Genomic DNA, 14,545 nt, shown 5'->3' with positions numbered 1-14,545 from the left:
TTCTGTGTGTGTGTGTGTGTGTGTGTGTGTGTGTGTGTGTGTGTACCCAAGTCTGCCTCTGTGTGTGGGCTTGGGCACAGGGCTGTGTTTTCCTGGAATGGAAGCGGGAGGGGCACAGAGCCTCCAATGAGGAAGCCAGAGAGACACTTATGGCCAGGAGGAGCCGAGAACCTTCCCTGCCCTTGTCTTCATGTGACAGAGAAAGCTGTGAGATGCCATGGTGGGGAGAGGTTGCTGGCCCTGGGGGGTAGATTTCCTGAAAGCCAGGCCTCCTGGAGTAGCAGACATAGGGGCTTGGTGGGTTCAGGGTAGCACCTTGCATCTGATGATCAGACTCACTGGGGCATCAACCTTTATCAGGAAGAGATAGACAAGGAGGTGGCCATGGTAGCAACAGGGACCAGGCCCTGGATGGCAGACTCTATAGACTCCCCTGAACAGGAACCCGGCAGGGAAGGCTGGTGGCCGGGGAGGGAGGTGGGTGCACGGAAAGGACATGGCTGGCAGAGGCGTCAGGGAGGGGAGCAAAAAGGTGACAAAGGCCAGAGGACAAAGGCTGTGGAGAGAGATACTAAAGAAGAACACCTACTCTGCAGACTTCCAGAAATGTCCGGGGTGAGACAGGCGGCGGTTCCGCTTTGGCAGTTTCTCCAGCATGTCCATGAGCTTAGTGAAGGTAGGTCTTTCTTCTTGTTCAAAAGCCCAGCAAAAGAGAAGAATGTCCTAAAAGAAGCCAACATGTGGTGATTTAATGTAAATGGTGATGTCTTGATACCCTTTGGCATCTCATTGGGTCTGTCCATTTGTCTACCCATTTGCCCCACTTGTATATTCCCCCATCATCCATCCATCCATCCATCCATCCATCCAACCATCCATCCATCCATCCATCCCAATTCATGCATTCATCCGTATCTATCTATCTATCTATCTATCCATCCATCCATCCATCAACTATCATCTGTCTTTCCTTCCATCCATCTATCCATCCTTCCACTCATCCAACTCATGAGCCCATCTAGCAAACTAGGTAGGTCCTGTTCTAGAAGGTCTAGGATACACTGGGATCAGTAATGCTCCCCAAGGAGTTTCTTGGCCATTTATTTTCTCAAAGGGAGGGAGAAAAGTGAAGCCTGAGGTCTCTATCCATATCCCCAAACCTTAAATGCTCTTCAAAGAGTGGGAAGTTACTTTTAATAATCACCTCACCTGAGAAAGGAAACCTAGATACAGGTAACCCTTAAAAACATATCAGATAATTACTCCTTCCCTGACTTATCTGTCTTCTGATCAAAAGACAGCATTCTTCCTGCTGTGTTTTAGGGGGTGATTATTAATTTATACTCAGGCTTCTCTGTATATATCTTGTTCTGAGCTGGATCATGACTTAAAAATCTTTATGTAGAAGCAAATAAAATTAGAATCATAGTATGGATAATATTTTAATGAATATCTTTTATAAGTAACAGAAAAAGAGGGATTCACTGGTTCTGCTTGATACAGCAACCCATTGTTAGGAAAAGTCTGGCCAAGTGCTGCTACTGCACCCTTGAGGCGGGAACCTGAATTGCAGGCATAGTTCAGAAACTTCACCTCTTAAGCTCCAAATCGCGATCTGACAAGGCTGTGGACAGGCTTTTGTGCCACCCTGTGGGGAAGCATTTGTAACCTTAACACACATGAAAAAGGCGGCCCTGAACCGTGTCTACCTCTCTCCTTGTCCCCCAGAGCTGGCACTGTCCCAGGACTTACCGAGATTTCTTTTCCCATGCCGATCTGGCTGAGGTTGGGTTTCATGCCTGTGCCCATTTGCCAGATTATTGCCTCTGCTGGTTGGGTCTTGAAAGGCCACTCCCTGGCGTGGAGTTCATACCAAATTGTGCTGTTGGTAGATGTTGTTAAAGGGGTTGTTGATGTGATATGTCACTCATGACCCTGTCTCCCCTCACCGACACACACCCACCCAGCCAGGCTGCTGGCTAACCCCTCTGCTTTCTAGTTTCTTCCTCACAGGGCTGGCGTTTTGCTAGCTGGGATGCACCTAAAGCTTCCCTGATGCCTTAGAAGCTAGCGTTTTGCTAGCTGGGATGCACCTAAAGCTTCCTTGATTGTCCTTTCCTGGTGCCTGAATTAAAATGAGTCAAAACCTAGAACCCAAAAGTGTAATAGAATGTGGCTAGGATTTCTGACCCTAGACTTGTAATTCTAGGAAACCACTGTAAGGAAATACTTTAGAGATACAAAAATCACTTACAAGGATATTCTCTACAGCATTATATATAATATCCAAAAAAGGAGAAATGACACAACTGTTCAATGAAAGGAACAGGTTGCATGTATTATGGCAAATCCATAAAACAAAATGGAATATGATATTATTATTGAAACATCTCAATGAAATTTTGCTGACATGAAAAATGTTTAATATCTAATTTTAAGTGAAAAAACCAGGACAAAAGACTGTATATAAGGTAATACCTACTCTTAAAAAATTATATATGTATCGGCAGGAGAATAAAGAGAAACAGCAAAATGTTAACAATGGCTAACTCTGGGTGATAGCATAGGATTTTTTAAAAAATAATTTTGTTTTCTAAATATAAGGCATCCCATGGAGTAGTGAGGAAAAGATGCTGGGGGGTATGAGTGGCAGGGAGGGCCTTGGCAGATGCCATGGGGTGCTCACAGGATGCTGGGGAATTGCTGAGCTGTACCATGGGAATAGGTCTCAGCTCACTGGGAACAAAATTCCCCAACTCAGGAAATGATCTTTCCTCTAAGCTAAGATAATTTATGCAAATTTGCTTTAAAAAACATGAAGCGCTCTGTTATCTTTACTGATCAGAGGACTCTGTCAAACCAGCTATTTCTAGGGTCCCACTTCTCAGCATATTCTCTCCCCTACCCTCATCCCTCTGGGGCTCGGAGGGGTGATGCTCAGGTGTTGGGGTGTTGAGTTAGATGATTGGGAAGTTGTCACGGTAAGGCGCTAGATGATGACTATTGCCATTGTAATAATCGGCTAACAGTGAGTTTTTACTCCGCGCTAGACCCTATTCTAAGCCCTTTGCATTTATTATGATTACGGGGGAGGTGTAAGAAGCATGCCTTCTTATTTTGATGATTTCACATCTGGGGGCCTCCCTGACCTTGGAGGGGCTGCCCTTCTCCCCAGGGCCAGTTTATTCCTAGAGAGAGTAAATGACTCTCTTGCGAGTGTGCCTTTCATATGCAGACTAACCAATCCAAAGCCCCACCCCCACCTCCATTAGGCTTCCACTGGGACCAATATTCCCCACCCTACTCAGGATACCCCCACACCCCAGAGCCCACTAAATTAGTCAAACTAGGCAATCTTAGCCTTTTCACCCCGCCTCACCGGCTCCTCCCTCAGTAAACCACATTAAAGGCTCCTGCCCGCATTTTCCTCCTGCCCGCTCTGCCTCCTGACCCTGGTGCTTTCCCTGTGTGGCCTGATGTGCCCCCTCCTTTTGAAAACCATGAACAACAAACCATCTTTCCAATGACAGTTGCTTCCTGCTTTATTGCCATCATCATATTCGAATAAAAGTAAGACCTACATTTTCAAACAGGAGGCACGATCGTCATCCCCATTTTTCAGAAGAGGAAACTGAGGCTCGGGAAGCTTCTGTATCTTACCCAGGGTCACACAGCAGATAAGAGGTGCAGGCGGAAGCTGAATCCGGTTGATCTGACTACAGAATTGCACCACTGGCCATTAAGCTACAAGAAATTTACACTCAATCCTATTCCAGAGTCCTTCGTAATTGTAAGTGAAGGATTTGGGGCAGGGGGGCAACCAGGCAGCTGATGGTTGGGGCCTGTGTTAGGAGGCACAGACAGATTGCAGGCAAGGGCTCGTGGGAGAGGGGCAAGGGAGCCTAGCAGGAGCTTGAGTGCAGGTGTTTCCTCGCTCGATCCTCAGGGCGCCTCGCTGGGTTTATTACCTTTTATTTACGGTTGAGGGAAATAGGGCTTTCGTGGTGAAATGACTCTGAGGTCCCCGCGGCTAAACCCTCCAACTCTGGAGTTAGGATGTCCCAAGTGTGACTCCCAGATTCACCCCTGATTACCATACGGCAAGCCGCTGAGCTGCCCAAGCCTATTCCCTACTGTCATCTGGGTGCCTGTGAAAATTCCAGGAGACAGCACCCACAAAAACCTTAACACGGTGCTCAATTTGCTTTTAAAAGTCCAGTTTTGTTCAAAATCATGCCTGAGCATGATGTTCCCAAGCAACAAGATGCACCTAATTGGCAGGAAACCAAGAGTGCCAGGTCCCTTGGAATTCAGCAGTGTTAGGAATAAAAGCCTCATTAAAACTTCCTTTCAAACCCAACTTCCAAGAGAAACTCACGCTAAGAAAAAAATAAATTGCTAAAGATTAAAACTCCAGTGGAAAACCAATTACTTACTTTGGTACATTTGTTAATTACATTCTTTTTTCTTTTGTTAAATTTATACTAAAATATACCAACTTAATTATTGCAGTTTGGTTTCAGGTAACAGTATCTAACTAGATAAAGTTTTGGGCATACACTAATCAGGGCAAATGACAACGTCTAAAAGGGTCCAAGTGATAGACGTCGAGAATCCTGATGGGCCAGCAAATGTCCCCCCATACCCCACTTCTTGAGATTTACAGAGAAGACATAGTAGGGGTACTTTCCCACGGAAGACAGTCTCTCTAACAACTCTTGGTGGCGCTAAGTCTAATTGCACACATCTGCAGGGTTGCAACTTTCCCAAACAGCTTCCCCAGTGTTGTCTGTTTGTAACCACCAATCTTTGCAACAGCTCCAGTGGACACGGTAAGGTGAGGGTTAGCATGGCTATTTGAGGGATGGGAGCCTAGAAGCCTTCCCAGACGCACCCTCTTGGAGCCCTCGCCCTGCACCTTGGGGGCTGCATCCCTGCATCTTCTATCCTTCTCTATACTTGCAAAGCCATCCCGTTCTGTCTCATGAGGGCACTTTCTCTTTGCCGAGACGCCCTAAACTCTTCTTTCCCAAATTCTAGCTATGTAGATACAATTGCCTTCTGGTTGGTTCCATTGGCCATCTCCAAGGTAGCCCAGACTCACTGTGTCCAAATGTGCTCTCTTTGCCTTCTCAGCATAGCCCAGGCGGACCCTCCGGTGTCTCTACCTTGGTGAATGACACTAGTCTCCACCCAGTTGCTTAAGGTAGGTATCTGGGCACCACCTGCGTGCAACCCGTCATCAAACCCCATCTCATCCACCCCCTAAATGCTTATGTCCACTTCTAGGGTCCAAACCCACTAGCACCCACTGATTTGGTGGAGAATGCCACCATCTCCCCCGGGATTGGTCACCCAACCTCCCAAGCTCATCCTTTCCATTCTCAGCACAGCAGAGTGATTGTTCTAAAACTCAAAGTATGATTACATCACTCCCCTGCTTAATAACCATCAAGGGCTCCCCAGTGCTGTGAAGATGAAGTAGAAACTCCTTAATTCAGCCTCTTAGACCCGGTAGGAGTCACTCGGATTCCCTCTCTGGTCTCTCCTATCACCACCCCCAGCTCCTTTTTTCCTGATTCTCCATCTCTCCGTTCCCTCCCCCTCCCACTCCCCATGTGTTCCTCCACTGTGGGCAATTTGTTTTCTGTTACCCTAGGCCTCTTCACATGTTCCTTCTATCTAGACACCTCACCCTACCCTCATCTCGCCCACTTATATTCAACCTCTAACTTAGGCTCAGGAGTCACCTCCTCCGGGAAGCCCTCTCTGATCTCCCAGGCTGGATTTAGGTTCTCCTTTATTCGCCCAGTCTTATGTCTACCCTCAGCATAGCATTTATCACACTCCGCAAAAATGGACTGTTTCCCTGTTGGTCTTCTACTAGAAAAGATAGAGTAGGGGCCTTTGGTGACTTAAAAATGGGTCTACAAATTTTTTGATATTCCTCCCTGCAAAACGTAGAGCTTCATTCACCGCCCCTCGATTGAGTGACTTGTTTCTAACACACAGAATGTGGCAGAAGTGAGGATACATAATTTCTGAGACCAGCTCATAAAGGCAAGGCGGCTTCTAGCCACCGTGTTGTGAGGTCACTCAAGCAGCCTATGGAAATGCCCACATGACCAGGAGCTGAGGCCTCCTGCCAACTGCCATGTGAGGGGGCCCCCTTGGAAGTGGAGCCGCAGCCCATCAAGCCTCCAGATGAGAGCACAGCCCCGGCCCACATCTTGACCACAACCTCACAAGAGATCCGGAACCAGCTCAGAACCATTCAGCTAAGCCACCCCCACCCAAGTTCCTGACTACAGAAACTTGAGATCATAAATGTTGCTTTAAGCCCTCAAGTTTTGGATAATTTGTTAACGGTATGAATGAATGGGCCAAGTAACTCGCCACAGTCACATAACCAGTTAGAAACCCGGCATGAAGTTTTGCTAGGGTCACTCTTTCTACTACACCCCACTTGGATACCCCCAATCTCACCCAGAAACCTGACCACCTAGGACCCAGCAGATAGGTGCCCCGTCTCTTCCAAAAGGAGAGAAGGAAGGCTTGGGCAATGTCCCTCTGCCTGGGCTGGGGCTCTCCATAGCTAGCGTGGGCCACCTACCCGAGCGCAAACACGTCTGAGTGCTTAGAGAAGGGGAGTTTGTCCTCTTCTGTGTCGGGAGACAGCTGACGGATGATCTCTGGTGCCAGGTGGCAGAGCCAGCCGTTCTGGATGCGTAGCTTGTCCTCCCGCCTGGAGAAGCAAAACACAGAGGGAGCCCCACCTCACAGCCCAGGGAGGACTAGTCCCCCAGCACTGACCCAAGTCTCTGGACCACCTCCACTGGCTTTCTTGCATCTCCCTGCCTGGGCACCCCCTGCCCTTGTACTTGAGGCCGAGCCCCAGTGAAAGGGACAGGGAAGACTGGTCTGGGAGGGAGACACTCAACACCCAAACCATCATCGGGTCCCTCTGCCTCTGAGGCACCCCCTCCTGCATATTCATTCAACCAATACAGCTGAGTCTTGGTATTCATGGCAGTTCTGTTGTATAAAGTCTCTGCAAAGAGTGAATTAGCAAATACCGAATCATTGCTCCTAGAGGAAATAGGTATTCACGCACACACCTCACATGGATTATAACCTAAAACCTAAAAACAACTCATCCTGGTACATTCTGTTTTCATCATTTTACGGAAGAGAAAACAAAGCTCAGGAGTGTTGAGTGATGTGTCTGAGGTGGCCCCACAACCACGTGCCGGAGTTGCAAAACTCTGTCCCACTGGCCCCGGGGCCCAGGGCTTCCTGCACTGCATGGTCCTCTCCCATCTCTGTCCCCCGGTCATCTCTGTATGACAGCTCAAACAAGAATGCAGAGTATCCCCTTGTCTGACCTCAGCTGGGAACATATACATCAGGTGATTCAAATTTTCACCACCCTGTACATGCCCGTGAATGACTGCGAAGGTGCCATATTGATTTGGGGGTGCAAACAGATTTAAGTGAGTAGGCAAATTCGCAAATATGGAGTCCATGAATAATGAGGATTCACTGTATTTTTGGAGAACGTGCTGTACCTAAGCTCTCTGTTTTCGGCACCAGGAACACAGCAGTGAAGGAGATGAGCAAGGTCTCTGCCCTCCTGGAGCCTATGCTTTGGTAGGGGAAGGTGATGACAAACGATTTAAATAAATAGGAAAAATACAGATAGTGACAAGCATTATACGAAAAAATTTAAACAGGGAAATGTGTCAAAGATAAGAGGGAACTCACTTTAGATAAAATTTTATCTGTATTTATCTTCACATGGTAAGACTTTCGTAAGTACAGAGCTTTCCATTTGGGACTGAAATCTGAACAGACCTCCTACAAGGTTTCCACTGATTCAAGACTCCCAGGAAAGGGCCAGGTACTATAGGGAGAGGAGGCAGTGATGGGGGATGTGGATGGATATCTCCAACCATCAGGAGTGAGATCGTGATGGTCCAGAGCCTCCAGAATGTGGAGACCAGGGGCTGGCTGGATTCTACAGTTCTCCTAGGGTGGCTTCTGGGCTATGTCAGGTGTGATGCGCTGCTCCTTGAACTGCACTCATTCATACCCCGTGACAATGATTCTTGCCCTATCTGAACACTTCTAGAGTGGCACCATCCCATAGAACTTTCCACGGTGATGGAAATGTTCTCCATCTTTGCTATCCAATATGGCAGCCACGAGCCATCATGGCCATTGGGCACTTGAAATCCAGCTAGCGCAGCTGAAGAATTGAACTTTAAATTTTATTTAATTTTAATCAAAGTTAAAATTACATAGCCTTATGTTGCTGGGGGCCGTTGGAGGGTGCTGCTCTTGACTACTCTTTACTGTAGTAAACCTCATTTGTAAATGAGGTTTTTCATTTACTTCTTACCATGACCATACATGGGAACTAAGACTTTTTTAGTACACATTAAAATTAAGATGAAAAATGCTTATTTATGTCATCCCTAAAGTTATCTTGTGGACCACATGTCGGGGGGAGGACAGAACCCTGAAAGGAGAGGTCCCAGGAGTTTTGGGACCGGATAATTCTTTGTGGTGGGGGCCTGTTCTGTGTAGTGTAGGATGTTTAGCAGCATCCCTGGTCTCTCCCCACTGGATACCAGTCTGACGCTCTCCCCTGTTGTGACAACTAAAAAGGTCGCCAGACATCACAAATATCCCTGGGGAGGGGGCAGGAGAGTCCCAACTGTTCTCATTTATACAGAAAATAAGGAAATGGCCCCAGTTTCAGTCTTTCGGCATCAGTAACATAGGACTTGCTACACGGCAGACCCAAATCCATGGGCAAGCCCTTGAGTTGGCAGGGCCCAATGAGTTCTTGCTTCCAGAACTGGGGATGCCTGCAGGAACATAAAGACCTATCTGCTGCTTGCTAGCCATGTGACCTTGAGCAGACCTGAGTCTCCAATTTCCCATCTGCACAATGGGCACATTAATCTCACACAATGCTGGTGCAGGGCTGTGTCAGCTGCCAGGGCCATAGGATTATTAGAATTATTACCTATGGATATGTTTACATCTTGAGGACTCAGAGATGGAGTGAGACTATAGCTCAAAGTAAGAACACCGTATAAGAAGGAAGGGCCATGGCCTGAGCCACCCAACACTCTCTGGGCACAACCAGGCCAGGGGTTGAGGGCAGATGGGGTGCTGCTGCCAAAAGAGAAAGCACCCCAGTTCTGATTGCTTTCTGACCGCCCCTGCTGCCTATTCTGGACTTGCTGGCTGAGTGCAGGTTTGCAACTGCAGGCTGGGCCAGGAGGGGTGCTGGCCACTCCCTAGCCATCAGCCCAGGGTGGGAGGGGGCACACGCCTGGGAGGGGGCTGGATGCCAGGCCTGGCCCAGACACTTGGGGATGTCCCATTCCCATGGCGATGGGCCCACTGGTGACAAACTCAAATCATCTTCATTAAGGTTATTATTATGATTAATAACAGCCTGCGGGTGGCTGGCACCATAGTGCTGGCATGGAAATGACACCTTTTCTCGAGGATGGCAGAACAGCTGTATGCTGGCAAAGCTCGGGATGGGCTCGGGGAAGCCCCAGGGTCTGTCTGGATGTTCAGGACATGCTCACTTCACTGGGTAACCCCCACCCCTGCCCAGGCCCGGCAGATCTCCCCCTGTTGGGAACCCAGCACTGTGAATACCCCAGGCTCTAAAAGGGGGGGGGTTGGGAGGGGGCGGGACGTCAAGTAGCCCCTGCTGAGTGCCTACTGTGCATCAGGTTATCAATCGCACTTCATCCCAACAAACCCACCATAGGGTGGGTAAGATCCCTGCTCTGTGCATGAGGACACAGAGCTTCAAAACACTTAAGTGACCTGCCCAAAGCTTCGGATGTAACAAGTGACCCCAGAGATTCCCATCCACAATTTTACAGCAATTCCTGGAGAAATGGCACCCTTAGGGAGCAAACTGAAACCCTACCGGAAAACTAAGCCCGACATACAACTGCAACAGGGAACATTCAATCACCACAGGAGACCCCCCGATCGGGCCTCGTGGGCAGCCAAGAAATGTGGATTTCTTCTGGGAGAGGTCGCTGAGGGCTCCCTGGCCTCTCCTGACACTGCCTGGGGTTTGTGTTGATGACCAGGCTGGGCAGGGGTGGGATTGCGGAGTGATGGCTGGACAAAGAGGCCAGCAGCCACCTTGCCCTTGACTTGAACTTGCTTCCCCTGTTGACACTGGGCCTCTGTGAATGAGGTGAAGGAAAGGATGCTCACGTCATTCCATTTCCTTTCTTCCTCTTTACCCTGGGGCTTTCGAAAACCGAGAACCAAAAGGGGGAAAATCAGAGGTCCTGTCCCCTTTCGATCCACCCGCGGGACAATCCACTGGCAAGGACATGCCTCTGGGTGGGAGGCATCGGATTTTTTTTAAGAGCCTCGAAGCAGGTTCACGGAAAGCATCTGCTAGGCGTCTTTTTGTCTGGACGCAGATACTTGAGTTCATAGTGATGTTACCCACTGCTTCCTCCGCCCTGTAGCCTGGGGTGATGGATGAATGGATATGTGGACGTGTGTGCGCATGCAAATCCTCCCAGCAAACGGACTTGTAAGTGCTCTTGGGGAGACAGGGAGGAAGGAACATGGTGCAGCGCTCCTGGCTTGTTGGGGTCTGACGCGAGGGACTCTCCACCTACTTAGCCACTGATCTCTTTGTTCATTTACCTGCTTCTTTTCTCATCTTAGGTGCTGTAGATAGTTTTGGAGACTGCACTGAATCTTTTTGGGTGGAGTAGAACTGAAAAGAAACTTCCGCTTCTGTTACGCTTTCTGTTTCTAGATCACACAGAAAGTGGCTAGATCAAGTGTTGCTGATTTTTGGACGCTCTTAGAGTCAACGCATTATATAGCATGCACAAAATTCACCTTGGGGGGCCCTGGGGTGGACCTCAAAGAGATCAGTACCTCAAAGCAGCTGAAACAAGTAAAAGGAGAGTGTGGGGCTGCCATCCGGAGGAGGCACGCACAGGTTACAAAAGGCGCGATTAGAGAAAACCACAGGGTTTTTAAGTGTGTGTGTGTGTGTGTGTGTGTGTACACGAGCACGCGTCCATGCATGCGTGAGCCTGTGTGTGCTTGCGCGTCCACACTCCAAATTAAAAGTCACAGCGGGCAGACCTCCTGAATCATGGGCTGTTTATTTGGAATCAAGTTGTTTCTCACCATCACCTCAAGGCAGCTTGCCCTTGGGTGAGTGGCTCCTGAGAGTTAATTACTTAAGGATGGTTGATGATTCTCCTGGGTGACACTGGGGGAGGTATATGCAAATTTATAGTAATTACAACAACTCAGCAGCAGCTACTCTGTGTGGTGTTCCCTGTGCTCCCGGCACTGTGTTGGACACTTGATTGTGTTATTTCAGCCACACAAGGATCCTGCGAGGTAGGCATGATCACATCGTCATTTTTCTTGCAGACATGGAAACTGAAGTTCAGGGAAGTTCCAGGAGTATAACTAAGGTCATAGTGATTAAGTGGCAGAGCCGGGGTGGGGGGCGCACAGGTGGGTCTGACTTTAAATCCCTTAGTACTCTTGCTGCACTAAACTGGATCAATTCATAAGAAAACTTTGAGCAAGGACTCTGGGGTGATTTCAACTGCCAGGTGGGTACTCAGGGCAAAGGGAGGATCTTCCAGTTAAATTCGAGGGCAAGGGCTTTCAGGATTGGGGATGCTCTGTGCCCAATAAAGCCCGTGCTCCTAAAAGCACCACTTGCAAGACAGGGCTCCTGGGGAATCACGGCTTGACCTGGTATCAGTGCCCCAGGATCAGCAACAGCCTAGCCGCCCAGCTAAGCGATCTCAGGCCCAACCCCCAGTCTCCGTCACTGATGCCATTTGGGTGACTTCTCACCCCTGACTGTCATCGGCCAAGAACTCCACTGGGCCCTTCCACCACCACTCACCTGCCGGCCTGCAGCACCCCGGAAATGCTGAAGAGCCCGAAGTCTGTGATCACCACTTTGCCGTTGTCATAGAAGACATTCTTTGACTTGAGGTCCTTGTGAAGGATCCCCTTTGCATGGAGGTAGCCCATGCCCTGCAGGAGGCAAGGAAATGGGAATTTTCAAGGAATACCTGAGCGGTCTCTGCTGCTACTTGGCTTGGGTCCACCCTCCTTGCCTTTCCAACAAGAGCACCCCAAATAGCCGCAGTTCTGGGGACCCCAACGCAGAGGCTCGGAGGTGGGGTGAGAGAAGTCATGGCAAGCAGAAACAGGCAGGGTCCCCAAGACACACATCCGCCACCACCCTCAGACCCTCACCAAACTGTTCCCACCTAGCTCTTCTGCTTCTTGAAGAAGAGACAAAGAAAGATGTCCCCAGTGGGGGGAAAAATTGACAAAAATGGAGAGGAGGTCCCCGGAGAAAGGAATTCCAACCACCACCTCCCTGCACTTCCTCTTTAAAAAATAACTCCTCTGCAGGAGATTTGTTTTATATCCACTTAACCCGTATCAGTGCAGAATGCACTGCATTCCTCAAGGGACAGATCATGAGCCAATGATCAAGACCACGGAGGAGAGAGTCTAGTGGAAGTCTCGCTCAAGGGTGAGTCTCTAGATTTTTGGTTTTTCGCCTTTATGAGCAGTCACATTTTATCTCTTCTAACAGCTCAGTCCTGACACTTCCAATGTCAACTAAAAGCCCCAGTCAACTGACTAATGAGGCACCTGCCAGAAAACACAGGATGTTCCAGTTTGTTTCAATCCCAAACAACTTGCAACAATTGGATGTTTCCCCAGCAGCTGCGGAAAGAGATGGCCTGCACTCATGGGAATTCAAGCATCGGAGGGGTAAGGGATTCTAGCCACACAAACTTATCCGGGTCCCCACAACAGGCCCAATTATCACAATGCTGGGGCACCAGATGGCAGCCAAACATCGGGAGACCAACCCTCATGGCAGTATCCAGGCAAAGCCCTTCCTCACCTACTGCCTGCTATTTTTCAGATCAAGTCTAATTTTTTTTTTTTTTTTTTTAAATCCAGACTTCTTGGTCTGAAGCCAGACCATGCATCTCAGGAGGGAGCCCCAGACCCTGTGGTACCTTCACAATTTCTTGAGCAATCTGCCTCGTTTTGTTGACATCCAAGACGATTTTGGCGTCCCTCACCACAGAATAGAGCGTCCGTCCCTTACACAGGCTGGAAAGCAAAAGGACAAAATAAATGATCAGCAGTTGTTCAGATGAGAGTGACCCACAATGGTTGTTAGATGTGACAAGTAAGACTGCAGGTGCCATTAGTTTGCCTATCAGATAATGAGCCTGTTAACTGGACTCAGATCTGGTTCTGGGATGCAGACGGGAACGGGGGCCCATTCTATCACCGACACCACCACCCTGGCATCGCAGGATACCTGCAGAATCTAACCCAGTCCAGAGGCAGGCTTGCCACGTTCCATCTGTCCCAGATTGCACAGAAGGAAAGCTGCGCATAAACTGACAACTTCTGGGGTCCTCAGACACCACTCAGACAGCACTCTGCCAACCACTTGTCCCAGCTGCTCCCGCTCACCCGAAGCAGCTGAGGGACAGTGATAACAACAGCAAAGTGGTGGCTCACGTCCACCAAGTACCATCGGCCAAAGATGCATTCAAGCCTTCAGACCGTGGCGTGTCAACACTGATACCCCTCCCCCCAAACCAGATGCCTGTCGAGATAGAGGGCTTTTCAAACTATTTTCAGCCTCATTGAGTTCATTTCGAGGACCAGTGGTGTAAGATGAATGACAAGATGACAAAGGACGGTAATGCAGTGATGGTCACACCTCCCCGTTTAGTTGCCTACATGCCCATCCATCTGTCCTTCCCGCAGAGCGCTCAGTTCCTGGTACGCACACAGCAGGCCCTCAGTACATGGTCACGGAATGAATGAGTGAATGAATGAATTCTAGATTCCCCACTGCATTCCCAGCCCCTACACCACGTCTGGCTCATGGTATCCGGTGTTGGCTAAAAGAGGAAAGGATGGTATTAGAAAAGTTCATGTTCCATCTCATGTCAAAATAATGGCTTGAATTTTTCTTTTAATCTAGGACTTCATTGCTAAAAGACTCTTAGTCCTTCTTTGAGTATTTTCGAGCCCTTGTTACATGCTAGACATAGCTGAGATCGTGTGGTTGGAGCTGGAACTGTGGCAAAGGGACCTCATTTTGGATCCCAGCTGTGTTCCTTACTGTGTGTCTTTGGGTCGGTTACTTAACCCCTCTGGGCTTCAGTTTCCACAGCTATCAAAGAGAATGCATACCTTGTAGAGTCAGTACGAGGACTGAATGAGAGAAGGAGCCCAGGGCGGTGCCTCGCACGTGGTGGAAAGTGTAGCACAGGGGTTAGAACAGGGGCCTAGTCAAACTCTGTGGGTTAGAATCCGGGCTTGTCAGTTAATGGCTGTGTGACCCCAGGAAGGTGAGTTAACCTCTCTGAGCCTCATTTTCATTTTCTGTAAAATGGGGTCAATAGTTCCTGCCTTACAAGACTGTTAAGGAGAACCATATGAA

At 48.9% G+C, this 14,545-nt stretch overlaps 1 protein-coding gene across 2 annotated transcripts in view; it reads right to left on the bottom strand.

Moving 5' to 3' along the window:
* Nucleotides 1-585: 585 nt before the first annotated feature.
* Nucleotides 586-14,545, bottom strand: part of KSR2 (kinase suppressor of ras 2) — a 403,757-nt gene continuing 389,797 nt past the window's right edge. For both annotated transcript variants that reach the window (XM_088019751.1, XM_028116658.2), the window contains exons 15-19: nucleotides 13,095-13,191; nucleotides 11,951-12,084; nucleotides 6,614-6,745; nucleotides 1,753-1,882; nucleotides 586-723 (exon numbers count right to left, since the gene is read on the bottom strand). In XM_088019751.1, the coding sequence (XP_087875877.1) occupies nucleotides 586-723; nucleotides 1,753-1,882; nucleotides 6,614-6,745; nucleotides 11,951-12,084; nucleotides 13,095-13,191 (631 nt within the window). The remainder of the gene's footprint in view (nucleotides 724-1,752; nucleotides 1,883-6,613; nucleotides 6,746-11,950; nucleotides 12,085-13,094; nucleotides 13,192-14,545) is intronic.

This window comes from Eumetopias jubatus, unplaced genomic scaffold (genome assembly GCF_037043125.1).
Source record: "Eumetopias jubatus isolate StellerSeaLion01/CBP00866 unplaced genomic scaffold, mEumJub1_p1.0 scaffold_16, whole genome shotgun sequence".
NCBI classification, from domain to species: Eukaryota; Metazoa; Chordata; class Mammalia; order Carnivora; family Otariidae; genus Eumetopias; species Eumetopias jubatus.
Note: the sequence above shows the minus strand (reverse complement) of the source record. Positions and strands in the feature narration are given on the sequence as shown.